The 13,682-nt window shown below is 41.9% G+C and overlaps 2 protein-coding genes across 2 annotated transcripts in view; one reads left to right on the top strand and one right to left on the bottom strand.

Annotated features, from left to right (window-relative positions):
• mxd4 (MAX dimerization protein 4) overlaps window positions 1-13,682 on the bottom strand; it is a 122,762-nt gene that overhangs the window by 72,698 nt on the left and 36,382 nt on the right. The gene's annotated exons all lie outside the window — the stretch shown is intronic.
• Window positions 8,803-12,896, top strand: LOC311010684 (uncharacterized protein). Its single transcript, XM_084005272.1, has 2 exons — window positions 8,803-9,197; window positions 9,465-12,896. Exons 1-2 carry the CDS (start codon window positions 9,041-9,043, stop codon window positions 10,784-10,786), a joined length of 1,479 nt encoding a protein of 492 aa, XP_083861398.1. The 5' UTR covers window positions 8,803-9,040; the 3' UTR covers window positions 10,787-12,896.

Raw genomic sequence — 13,682 nt, 5'->3', positions numbered from 1 at the left:
AATTGATGAATCCTTGTCCTTAAAGTATAACAACTGTACTAGAACTGCATTTTACATTCAATATTACAACTGACTTGCTCATAAATAAGGCATTAAACAACATGCATAAATGTAAACTCCATGTTACAAGACATACAGTACATGTATGGTGAATGCACATCAGTCAGCATATATTTTCTATCTTGTATAGTAAGTTTAATTTTGGATAAGCTCCAAAATTGCTCTTATTGCCAGTAGATGAAATCCCATCACTGTTTTTCTCTGTATCTTTCAAATCATTCTAATTCTCCCAAAAAATCCCTGGGAGTGCATATTTAAAAAAAGATACACATCAGCTCAATATCTAAGAGGTGTAATATTTATTGAACATTTGAGGTCAGATACAGCCTGGGTATTTCATCCTATCTACAGCTTTAACACTCATAATTTGATTGATTTGTGAGCAACGTTACTGAGTAGTAAAACTTGTTAGCTGCCTGCAGCTATTGGCATGCACACCCTGTTTTGCATGTAACATAGGATTGTGTTGTATTTTGTCCGGTTTGCAGTCAGTACCTCCTCACATATTCAGTACAGATGGCAGCACTCCTGACAGTCAAAGCAGACAGCAGCTTCAACACACTCTGACCTTAAATACAGCAGCCCTGTCCTCTTTCTTTTATCAGGGTGCACATTCGAAGGCCTCTAGCTGACGTCAATCTGGTTTTTTTCTCTCTCCATGGTTTCCATGGAGCGCCGTTGCTGTGAGGGCTTGGTGCTTAATTAGCTAAAATCAGAAGGCACGGAGGGTACATAGATGGCAAATTCTTTTCACTCCTTGACATGCTGTCATATATTCACACAACGAGGAATGCGGTGTCAGTGTTCTTATTAATACTTTGACACAAAATATAAAACCGTAAAGGTACTGGGAGCACTGATACAGGCTTTCAGTTTGTGTGCATGACCACTGGGTTCCAACCCTTAGACTTTTATGAATCCTTTGAATTGGCTAGATGTGCAGTTGAATAGTGGAAGGCTTAGCGTGGTGCATTAAGGTTGCATGGATAAAAATAGTACTTCTATCAGTTAACAGATAGCAGATAGGCTGTGAAGCCACAGATCAGCTACAGTATTTCTATTCATGATTCATGGTAGATACTGTAGATTAACAGCAACACAAATAAACATCGTACCTGTGTGCATATTGGAAATTATTTCAAATCTACCTTTTAGCATATTTTTTCTCCAGCATTGTGAACTGTTCACTTTGCTGAATCGTTGTGAGTTTAGGTCCCGAAAACAAGTGTATGATTTATCAATGTGCAATGATTGCTTTCAGGCTCAGTCGTGGGAGACACAAGCTCATCATTTGACCCTTTGACCTGCTAACGCAAAGCACCGTGTCAAGGGATTTGGACGCAGATGAGCAATATCCTCTGCCTTTCGCTTTTTTTCTCGCAGAGGAAATGGATTCCACATCCCCTCCATGCAACTACAGTCGAAAAATGCATTTATTTCTTTGAAGAGTGCGGACAATCTGTGTGACTAAAGCACTCACTGCGCAATCCATCCCCCTCACCCAAGACCCTTTTTTCACAGGGAGATGGGATAATAGCCAAACAGCATCAGAGATAACTAATGTGACTGCATAATAAACAGATGAGTCAGGGAATAATCATTTGCATATCATCCCAACCTTATCTATATTGTGAATATTTTGTGATTGCCTACCAATGGATTGGCTGGAGAGGGAAGTGAACGTGGAGAGAATGCAGTGTCCAAATGGCCGCTGTTAGGTATTGAAATAGAATACTTTTTATGATGGAAATCATTATATATCTGCGGCGTAATTATAAAGTTGTGTAATAGTTGCTGGAAATGCCCCCCTTGTGGCACTGACTGCTGTATTGAATGTAATTACTGGGAACGTATGCTAGAGGGAGCTAATTAATAAGGCATTTGTGAGTGGAAAAGAGGCTTTTTGAATACAGCTTAGCTATCATTTTACTTACAATGGAGAGCTACTTGGAATTAAAGCAGTATAAGTAGATAATTATGCTAATGCCTCAATTTGGATTTAAGATACGATGGCAGGCTCTATTTCTCGATGATCACTGCTGCTGCATTACTGTGGCTCACACAGGTTTCTGTGCATATGTGGGCTTATATGTTCATATCAGCTCACTGGAGATGTTGGATGTTTTGTCCCGAGGCCATGGTATAATATGTGTGCGTGTGTACTCTGTTTGACACGACTTTCTTGCCTCGGTACATATAAACAAGGCCTTTGTACAAACTCACTATGAACTTCTGGCCTATGTGACGTAAGCATTTATCCGTTTTCTGTCTTTTCCATCCCTAAAGCCACGGCTCTGAATTGTTAAACGTGTCAGTTTTATCAGCTGTCTGCGTGTGTCAATGTTTGTGGAACTCCGACACTGACATCACCGCCCTCCCAGGACAGTGTAACCGTGTTTGCTCTCCCTGACATTGAAACAGCATGTACAGTCAATCCTGCATTTAATTCAATTGCCATCGGCATCATCAGCCACTGGTCCTAATTGCTGTTTGTACACGTCTTTCAATAAAATACCCTCAAGGATCGGGCATCTTCAGCTCTTTGCACCCTGCCTTTGCCCCCCCAGAAGCTTGCTGTTGAGCGCCAAGCTTGCCTCAACCAACATAGGTCTATGTATGTTATGTAAGGCCCACTATAAATAGGTTCACCCGGGATCTTTTGTCTTTACCTGATTCGCTCTTAGCCCAACAGTTTTTATTTCTGGAGAGAGCTGTGGAAGCTAGTGCAATGTAGAGCTGGCCGTTTCCATAGTTACTTTTGTTAGCTGCAAGCTCTTAACATTCTTCATCTGTTTCCTCACATGTCTGCTGTTAGCTATTTGTTTGAATCTGTTTGCACTCTGCTTAATCACTGCGTGTGCATTGATAAAGCAGTGATCCGAGCAGTGCTTTCTAATTATTTGTTTTTTAATTCATTAACATTATTTTCATACATGTTGTGGTGTCAATGGATAGGGGGGTAAGAGCAAAAAAAAGAAATCAGTGTGGGTGCAGATGAGTCAGAGACTAGAATATGTAGATTTGGTTAAAATGTACATACAATTAGTCCCATGTTGAGTGTTAAAGATTATGTGTAGTGGATGTTATTGAGCCCCAGTTTAAGGGGATTGTTGCTGCATTTGCTACAATATTGCATTTTGGCAATGCACTACCAATTATCTGCGAGTGAAGGCATTCTTTAGTTTGCATCGAGGATTTGAATATCTGAAAATCCACTGTTCTATTTCACGGATTTCTCTCGAAAATGTCCAAGCAGTTAGGTAACAGCAGGTACAGTAGCTGGATCGGGCCCAAGAATTTGACTGTCAGAGTGCTGCAAGCATGGATCCAGCAGAGAAGAGGGCAAGGTGGGAGCCATGTGAGTGCAGTGTGTGTGGAGGAGTCTGGGGGCATGGTTAAAGAAACACTGGGGCATTCCGCAATCACGATTGGAGTGCTGAATATGAATCTCACCCATCCCTGTTGTAGAACCAAAGAGTACAGGCGGCTGGGGACCAAAGTGGGCGAGTGCGAAAGTATTTTTGGATCACACGGGAAACCTGCCACACCAACAGCAGCAACAGCAGCATCGGGGCCTGGTACCGGGCTTCCCTAACCCACTCCCACTCTCGGAGGAAGCAGGAAAGAGATGTTTCTTCAAAAGAAGAACCACGCTTCCGCTGCTTTTATTTTTCTTATTTGTGCTATTTTTCTTTCAATTGCCCAGTGTTTGAATGATGATGTAGTATATATATAACTATGCAGAGCCCGACATGACAGAGAGAGAAAGAGAGAGAGAGAAAATAACGAACTTGGCAGCTGAGGCGAGTATCTTGTATTTATAGAAAGTCGTGTTTCCGGCAGAGGTTTCTGTGGTTTTAGCACTCCCAATCCATTTTTGCGGTGTCTTACAGGCCCTATTGTATCCAGGTTTAGATTGAAGATGTTCCCTCATCTAGCGCCTTGGGGGGAGATTTGACTGTGAGACATGTCAGAATGTGATTTGGGGGAGGCAGATGGATTTCTCCGGCTCTTGTGCAACCCTGGCTTTCTAAGGATTGCTCAAAAAATCTGCTTTGCATCCACAAACTTTAGCATGAGTAGAATTAGTACAACACAGCACTCAAGGCTGTTAATGCATGTACTGTATGATCTGGATGCTTTCCATCACTATATGGATGCATGCAAACCTCTAATCTACCTTTTTATTCTCATTTTTTTTTTAAACGTCTGTTTTGTTGAATTTGTCTTCACAGTATTTCCTGTTTTCCTCTCCAGATCGCTGCATGTTTGAAATGCTTATTTCAAACAGCAAATGGCAGCCTCTGCATCTCAGTGGATTTCCTGGTATGGATGAGGTTCTTCTATTGTTTACTCTCAAACAGTGTGGGTTGTATAGTTGGTTGACAAAATGCCAAGACATTAAGACATTATTTCATTTTGAAGTAAGAATTATTAGTGTTAATGTGGATGCAACGCCAGAATCAGCACTTCAAGTCGTATGGTCTTGAGAAAAAAAGTTAGTCTGGATTTAAAAGGTCTGAGAAAATAAATAGTGGAGCGATGCTGTACACTAAATTTAGAATTCCCATTGCAAATCCATAGATGAACAGAAACTGACTACTGATACAGCAGTGGGTGAAATTCCTACACCTGTGATTCATTTTACACCAGAATCCAAACATGCTTTTCATGCTCATGGGGAATAGATAGTCCTAAACCAGAGCCCAAATACGATGTTATACCATCCATTGATGTGCTTTTAATTTTTGTCAATAGCTTGACAGCTGCACCGTTTTGCAAAATCAAGATTTCCTCCTCAGATGTGTAGCAGCTTTGTCTGAAGCAGAATGTAGAAATAGACATTTCTTGTTAAAGTTCATGCTTTTATTTTAATATGTTATGTTTCAGAAAAGCATAGTACAGCGTTACATGGTTCAATTTGTTCAGTGTTGTCAGCATAGCAGCTCTCTTTAAAACACGAATAGACACTGAAGAATAATATAAAAAGTCCAAATAAGAAAATATAGAACAGACATTACTGCCCATCCTGTCCTTCGTCTTGCAGGCGGTGATCTCACAGGGCAGTCACTCCTCACTGCCTCTTCAACTTTATCAGGCACCCACCTGCAAGCAGAACTCCCACACCCTGTCCAGGACTGAACCTGAAAATAACACAGCCGAGGGGTTATCTGCAGTAAAATGAGTATTTACCTCTCCCTGGGGCACAAATCTTCTGAAAGTAATAGTAGCTATCAAGCACACAATCAATACAGCCGGAGTAACGTAATCAATTTAATTAACAGAGGCTGAAATGTTCTGTTTGACAGTTTAAATGCAAGTCAGAGTAGTTTTGTCATTGCCAGGTCAAATTAGAAAGACACGATTAAATTGAGATTATTTAGGCCAGGACATAATGCATTCCACATGTGTTTTACTGGAATGATCTATCCAGTAGAACAGCCTAAGTATCCTTTAATTAAAGTAATGTTTCATCTTGAGCCAATACTGTGAACCTCTTATGAAGTCAATATCCTTAAAACATGGAAGCAAGTTTTGTGTCGCTCTACATTCTTCCTCAACCTACCTCCCAAACAAACGGGAGCATTTTGTCTTCCAGTGCTTAGATGCAAGGGAATAAAACAAGTCTTTCATTTAACTCTCAAAGGTATGGAGTTACCCCTGCGCTCTAATGTCAGTAAGTGCTTACATTACATAAATCCATTACTTAGTCCCTGTGCTGTGGCATTTTCTGGAGGAGAGAGGTTAGCCCCACTGCAGTTATCATAACAGCATCCCGTGATCTCAACTCTGTGTGATCAGATTGGTTTTAATAGACTCTGGATTACTTGGAGGCAGTTCCCTCGAAGCGAAACATCTCCGCGCCTAGAATTAGAGTGCAGATCTGAGGTGAAAACGATTTGTTCGGGAGAATGTCACCGCTGCAATGAAAGAGCTCATATGCTATTATCATACACTACCTTAAAAAGATGACAGGGCAGCGGCTCACAGATCCTTTGATACATTTTCCACTGCTCCTTCAGTATGGAAGGAGATACCGTTAAATGTAGGTAATCTATTATAAGCAGGATGTGTATTATTTTTAATAGCTTATTTTCCTTTGTGCTGCAGCAGTCACAATATATTTTATTCAGTAAAGCCCATTAGCTTTTTATCTTCAATTAATCTTGTCCACAACTCCCTTAGATGCTATTCAAATGGCTCACAAAATCTTTGGTTATTGGTAAAATGGTGTCTGCTGTGTTGTGATGGTAGTGATTTTCTTAGAACTTTGGTCCATTTATTATATAGATTCCAGGGTTATTAAATCCATAAAAACTGTAGCAAATTATAAAGGTTTGTCATATATTCTGTGTGCAAAATCTCAATCTAAACAGTTAAAATATGTATATTCAGTGGAGTAATTAACCTCAGAATTTTAGTATAAAGTAGCAAAACATGTTGTCACAAGGGAATACAATATTAACAGTTACATAAAGTAAATGAATTGTGTGGTGCTTATTGCTACACCAGTACAGGATTAATGCAACAATTATTGCGTTAGTAGTGACTTAGAATTTCATAATCTGATGGGTTGATTTTATTAAAAAAAACAAAAAAATGAATACAGACCCACAGTAACAGTGAGTGTAAAGTGAAAGTATAGTGCTCTGCTCGTTCATGTGTCATTACACGGCTGAATGCGGCTGAATGCGGCTGCAGCGGCGCTATCCATGGTCCTGAACCTCCAACTGGTGCCGGAGCAGAGGTCTGCTGCAAACTGCAACGTGCAATGAAAGAGTATCGACTTTGTGTAATAGGAAATGTGACCACGGAGTGCACCCGGCAACAGATACGAAACAGAAAAAAAAAAAAAAGCTTTGGGGGTTGAAATGTCATGTGAACAGTTGGGTTCAACCACTGAACACCTCAGGGGTGTTATCGACTCCCTTCAATGCTTTTAAAGGCCAAGGGTTCGTTCAGTTATTCGCCCTGATGGTGTAAGCGACCACAAGAGAGGGAGGGAATTTGTGAAAGTAAATCAAAGCAGCGGACTGCCAGGTGGAGTTGTTGTTGTAACTGCTAGGAAACATGTAGGCTATAGGCCATGCAGTCTGGTCCAGATGTGAGGCAGACAGAGACGGAAGTGTCGGGGGGGACACATATAGTTAAACTGGACTCCAGGTTGTTCTTGTATGTCATCACCACAAAGTATTTAGTGTTTACTTCAAAGACAAGCTGGCAGTCAGGCTCCGACTAAGAAGAATATCTTCTGTCTCGTTTAATTAATCGTCCTTTATTGTGTTGTAGCCTACTCTTTTGTTTTACATTATTACATTTGATACATTTACAATCGCTCTGTGTGTCCTTGAATCGCACAGATCGTCAGTGTTGACTGTCAGGTCTACAAAGAGCAGGAATCAGGCAAAACATATACTTCTTTTCTTTTTCTATTGACATAACGGTTCTTTGTTATGTGTCAGGCATTGCTTTGGTTTGTTGGTTTTGAACTTGAACTGAACATTGGCAATGAGTTGCCTTCAATGAACGCAGACCTTTAAGCCACAACAGCAATTTGTTTTATAGCTGACTATTTTCATACTGACCTTGCAGATATATATGTAATTTTGTGTTGTTGGGACTTTGAAATTGTGTTGACTCTGGAATTTTTAAGTGTATTCTAGTCCTGCTCAATGTGTTAAGTGTCCTGAGATGACTTCTGTTGTGATATGACACTATAAATAAAATTGAATTGAATTTTTAATAGCTTATTTGCCTTTGTGCTGCAGCAGTCACAATACATTTTATTCAGTATAGCCCACTAGCTTTTTTTTTTTTTTATCTTAATCTTCAATTAAACTTGTCCACAACAAATCTCCCTCAGATACTCTTTGAATGGCTGATGTGATTTTTTTTATAGCACACTGGTATTCCTGCATGTTGATGTCTGGTCCTTAATCTATGTCCTATTTATTACTCCCTTTATGACATAGTTGTATTTGCTGAAACACATGTAGGCCTCCATATCTCTTTAAAAGGTATGATAAAAAAAGATTAAAGTGCTTTGTTTTCGTAATTTATACTATTTGAAATTATGTTACATTTTCTTATTTTAAGATTGTAGCTGTGGTTAAACATATTGTGGGATAAGCTTGCAAATATTTTGTCAACTGGTTTCCCCAAAAAATGTTTGCCCTAGGATGTATGCCTATGATGGCCTTCATTAGTCCTATAATAAGAGGATGACGTTAAAGTTTCCATCTAAAACCAATGAATATTTAAGTTATTATTTCCCTATTCGTATTCCAACACCGAGATATCTGTCACCATCCCCACCTTAACACACTGAACATGACACAAAAGTCCCTCCTGTCCCTTTAGGAAACTAAATCAGTGGATGGTGAACGTACCTTCGCCGTTTGAGACATTTCACCTCCAGCTTCATATTCTGAGAAGTGACGGGTGCCAACGATAGAAACGAGACCGTCTTTAGTTTCATGTTATTTTAATCGAAACGATAAAGCTTTGTTGTGGAGAGAAATGCCATCGTTAACGATGGTCGCCACTTGTTGCAACGTCAGACTCCATCTCCCCAACATGGGAGGAGGGAGGATTAGAGGAGGGGGGGGGGACTCCGTCACATCCTCTGTCCATGTATGGGCATGAAGTTTACACGCAGCGGGGAATCCTCTCACTGGAGCTGATGAATGGGGAGGAGGGCCGAGGGAGCTGCCAAAGTGTATATAAGGAGAGAGAGGGGAAGTCGCTGATGTGAAATCCACAGCAAGCAAATACCTACCGAGGAGCAGAGACGAACAGGAATACCTTTTATTGCCTCTTTTTGTACACACTTTTGACACAGACCACTTTGGATCATTTGTTGAAAACCATCAAAAAAAGGGGGGGTTGAAAGAAAACAGCACCTCGGCATAATTGGTTTTACATTTTCCCCTTTTTTTGCCGTTTTCCTTGGGAGAGACGGACTTCAAAGCGCACCAGTATGTTGAACAATATGGATTTGAATGCGAAGGATTCTTTTTACCCTCAGTTTGAGAATTGCAACAGTTCTTCCCTGGGAATGGAAACCAGCGCGCGGAAAGACAACCAGGAGGTGTACGTCGATGCAGAGCGGGGGGTACCTGCCCAGTTTGGCCATGGTGAGTTCGCATCTTTGCACAGTCGATAAAAATAAAAAAATGTGCGTGCATGAGAATTTGAATGTGTTGAGCCACGGGAGATAGAGAACTATGTTCTGTGCGGTCGCGTATATCGAGGCGTCTTATCAAGGCGTCCCTGTGCCAAAAAAAAAACCGCACGAATGTTTATGTAACGCTTCATTTTTCCACCCTCGTTTGATTTTTGCACTGATTCTCGAGAATAAAACACTCGCGTTGACAAAGTTTTCTCTCTTGCTATGTCAACAGAAGGAACGCCTGCAACCCTCAAAACCGAAGCCTCCAACTCGGAATTTGCTTTTAACCCCTGCGAGTGCCCAAAAGACACCTACACCCCCTCCTCGCTCGCCTACTCTGGCAGTTTCTATGTCGAGGCATCTCAGGGAGCGCCGTGCAGCACCGAGACACTTCTCAATATGATCACTGAGATTGTGGGTATATCCACGCTGCCACTTTCAGAGGTGCAACACAGTCGGGGAACTTATCCATCGCCTGCGCCGATGGACAGCAGCAATGGCAATTTTGGAGACCCCGGCGTCAAGAGGCAATCCTACACCTGCTCCGGACCCACTCCCCCCGTATACTCTGCAGACCAGACGCTCCCGAGGTATGCTGATGACCAGGCCGGCAGCCAGGCCCAAGACGCGTCCACTTCCCAGCTGAGCTTCGGCTCCTCCCGAGCTCCAAACCAGAAGAAAGACGAACCAAAGTCCGAGGCCGCGTCTTTCCCCGTCGTGGTCAAGAATGAGTTCGAGAGCAGCTGCTACGAGTGGGGGACATTCAATAAGTCCGGCTGTTTGGAGACGAGTTTCCAGACAGAAACCTTCCCGATGTCGAGCGACTTCCCCCCCGACCAGCAGATGGACGTCAAGGAACTTTTAGACACATTTCCCCCAATCTGTCCGAACCCAGAGATGGAGTTTAAAGTGGAGGGGGGCATCAAACAGGAGCCGTGTTTCTCTGACACATGCTCCCAGAGCTACTCCAGCCCCCTGTACAATAGTTACCTCCCCCCGCCTCCGATGGGCCTCTCCTCCAACCTGAAACCCTTCCCCGAACCCCCACAGCCATCTAATCAGTGCGATCCCTTATACACGTCGCCAGCTTTGCCAAGCACCATAGACTCCATCCTGTACTCGTCCTTGTTGCCCGATTCATTCGCCCAAAGTTACACCCCCCGTGCGACGAAGGCCCCCCGCGCCAGGAAGAGCCCCGCCGCCTCTCACGGCCCCGCCAAAGAGAAACCCTTCACCTGCCCCATGGAGAGCTGCGACCGGCGCTTCTCTCGCTCGGACGAGCTCAACCGGCACATCCGCATCCACACGGGCCACAAACCTTTCCAGTGCCGCATCTGTTTGCGCAGCTTCAGTCGTAGCGACCACCTTACCACCCACACCAGGACTCACACCGGGGAGAAGCCGTTCTCCTGCGACGTCTGCGGCAAGCGGTTCGCCCGGAGCGACGAGAGGAAACGACACGGACGCGTACACCTGAAACAGAAGGAGAAAATGGAAATAAAGCCACAGGTGACCACCGGCGCGTGGACTTTCACTCTCCCCGAGGGGATTTGAAGACGAGGCCACGTGTCCACAACATACAATATTAGGATCTTTCCGTCTTGGAAGATAAAACCAGCTATGACTACGAGTTGATTATCTGAGTTGGTTTTGACTGGCAAGCCAATGTGTGGCACAAGAGGTTTTGCGAATATTTGCAATTTTTTTGTTTAGCAGAAGGGGAGAGAGGTCTGCTTCGGCCTTATTGCCTTCTGCTGATGCCGCTGACTTTATGCAAAGATGCATAGGTTGTAAAAGTCGGTAAAAAAAAAAAAAAAAAAAAAAACAGTTCATCGGTGACTTGTTGCTGTTACTGTCAGTCGAGCCAAACCTCTCTGCTGCGGCATTGCATGACTGCTGTTCAGCACCTCTTCATCTGGACAGCTCCAACCTCCATCGCCTCTGAGCCTAGATGGATTGCACTTACAGATTATTAATATCTCCATTTAAGATTCTTATTTTCTGCTTTTAGCATTCTTAGAGCAATGGTTTGGACTATGTTTCTTTAAATGCATGTTTATGTCAGTGTTTTTCTTTTGTTTTCCCCCCTTTAAGTGGAATATCAACCACTGTCAAGGTACTCCTTCACGGAGGGTTATTGACATGAATGTAGGATAACACTTTTATGGCTTTAACCATAAAGCTGTCCATCTTTGATCCAATTTAGTGTTTGTTTAACTTCTTATCATTTGGCTGTCGGTGTTTTTGTCATTGGTCTTTGTGTTGTGTTACAATTGTTTGGATTATTACAATTGTGAAAGATATATCATAAATGGGAAATAAATATATTTGTATTACTGTACTTCTTTGTATTTTTATAGCTAACTGTATATTTTACATTTATCACATTTGGGCGTCATTTATCAAGGTGAAATGTATTCTAAATCATTAATAATGTCTTGGTTTTTCGAGGGCTATTGTTTAGTAACACAATATTTTAAATGTTAGAATTTGATATCAGAAACATTTTCGCACTTCATCCCATTGTTGGTATGATGAGAGTTATTTCATTGAACTGCTGATCTAGATTTAAAAGGGACCAGTATGTACACTAGTTGTGCTACGGCTTTTCAACAAAAATAATTTTACAATATGTACAGAAGTATGTTTAATCAAGCTAGATATGACTAGCAAACTATATAAACATTGCTTTTGAGTAATCAGGTAGCACACATTGCTGCGAGTTTCTGTGGACTTTACCTTGGTTTTTGCCATGAAAGGGTTTTAATGCTGGTATTTTTAGCTGGAGATACTTTATGCTAAAATGTCCACTTTAGCAAAAACAATGTTGAGAATTTGGTGAAATTGTCACCAACAGGGTACTGCAAAAAAGTCATTTAACTCGCCTTAAGTTATATTAACTGTTCAAGTAAAGATTTTGTACATACACAGTTTCTACAATACTTTAAATTAATATTGATGTTGTTATTTTTATGAAAAGTTTATGAACAAAATAAACATTTTCTGGAAGCAGCAAGTTTCTTGTGCATGGTTTAGAATGATATAAATGACTGTATCCCCGTTGTCCGATCTGTTTCATACAGTATTGAGACACCCCCCCCCCCCCCTCCCCCCCATCAGAGCGTTCAGATGAGTGTATCCCTTCCCGAAATATACATTGTAACAGTCCACCTGTGACACCACACTGTAGCCCGAACATCAGACATCACGGCTCTGCCCCGTGACTCACAAGGCTTTTGGTTCAAACACATTAAAGTGAATACCCTATTACTCAGCGCTGTGATTCTGAATCCCCTCGACTTCAAAGATCACTTTCCTCATGTTCTAAATGTAGAGATGCACACCATGGGCTCTGTGGTAATCTCGACAGGAAACTTGTTAAACAGGACATTTTCTTGCCATGTCAATGCAATGATCTGATGCTCTCAGTTCATTCCTTCCTTTGTTCATTCACTCATCCATTTTTGCAATAAAAGGATATTAATTTCCACTCAATTGCTGAACGAGATTATGGTCTATTATCATGCTTTTTTTTTTCTCGCTCTCAAAGAATGGTGGTACTGAAGTCTCCTCTTGTCAAAACTGCCTGTGCATTCTTGTAAATGCAGTTAATGGTCTCTGTGCCTTGAAACCTCTCCAGAATAAAAAAAAAAAAAAAGTGGTGCAAGACATTGCTTCTTTTTGTGGTAGTGACAGCATTTTATCAAAGCAACAAAATGTGTATTTTACGTTAAAAAATGGACCTAAATGGCACTGAACATGCAAGTAATGTTTAAGCTAAGCAAATGTGACTCATAGAGATTTGGGGGAGAATACGGTCGGGGCTAGAGTATTACTTAAAATGGGATTTCAAGATACATCATGCTCTGTGCATCTTCATAGGACACCTTACAATCCGTCACTGTAACCCATGCAGGCATATATAACCAGGGACTCCGCTGTGGTACGTATGCATGTGGCCATGACGCAGTCGGCTGGTAGGACACCACTCTGCTTGCCCACGGCGGTGCGTAAGTGCCTGCGTTGTCCGTGGCTGACAAACATACTGTACCAGTGTGAAAATGCAAGCTGCCACATGGAGCACTGTGAATAGTATGTACCCATCCTCTCCCGTCCATCACTCATCATCACTTACAAACAGCACAGGGCCCAACCGGCGTCAACACGCGTTTCCTAATCTCTGTTGTTTCAGTGGCAAACGTTGTCCAGTGATGGATAGTCGAGCTTTTGAATTGCGGTGATGGTGCAGTCACAGTGACCATTATCCAGACACTTGAAGACTTGAAGAGTTATTGAACTCTGGCCAGTGATGGAATTTCTGCTTTTGTGCATTTAGAAACTCAAACTTACATTTGCATATTGTAAATGGTCCTTGATACATCTACAGCATGTGCGTTCAGCTGCATTTACTTTATTGAATACATTTACCATGTCCCCAACCTTCTTCACT

This window comes from Eutrigla gurnardus (genome assembly GCF_963514095.1).
Source record: "Eutrigla gurnardus genome assembly, chromosome: 3".
In the NCBI taxonomy this organism is placed as follows: domain Eukaryota; kingdom Metazoa; phylum Chordata; class Actinopteri; order Perciformes; family Triglidae; genus Eutrigla; species Eutrigla gurnardus.
This window is presented reverse-complemented; position numbering and strand designations above follow the sequence as displayed.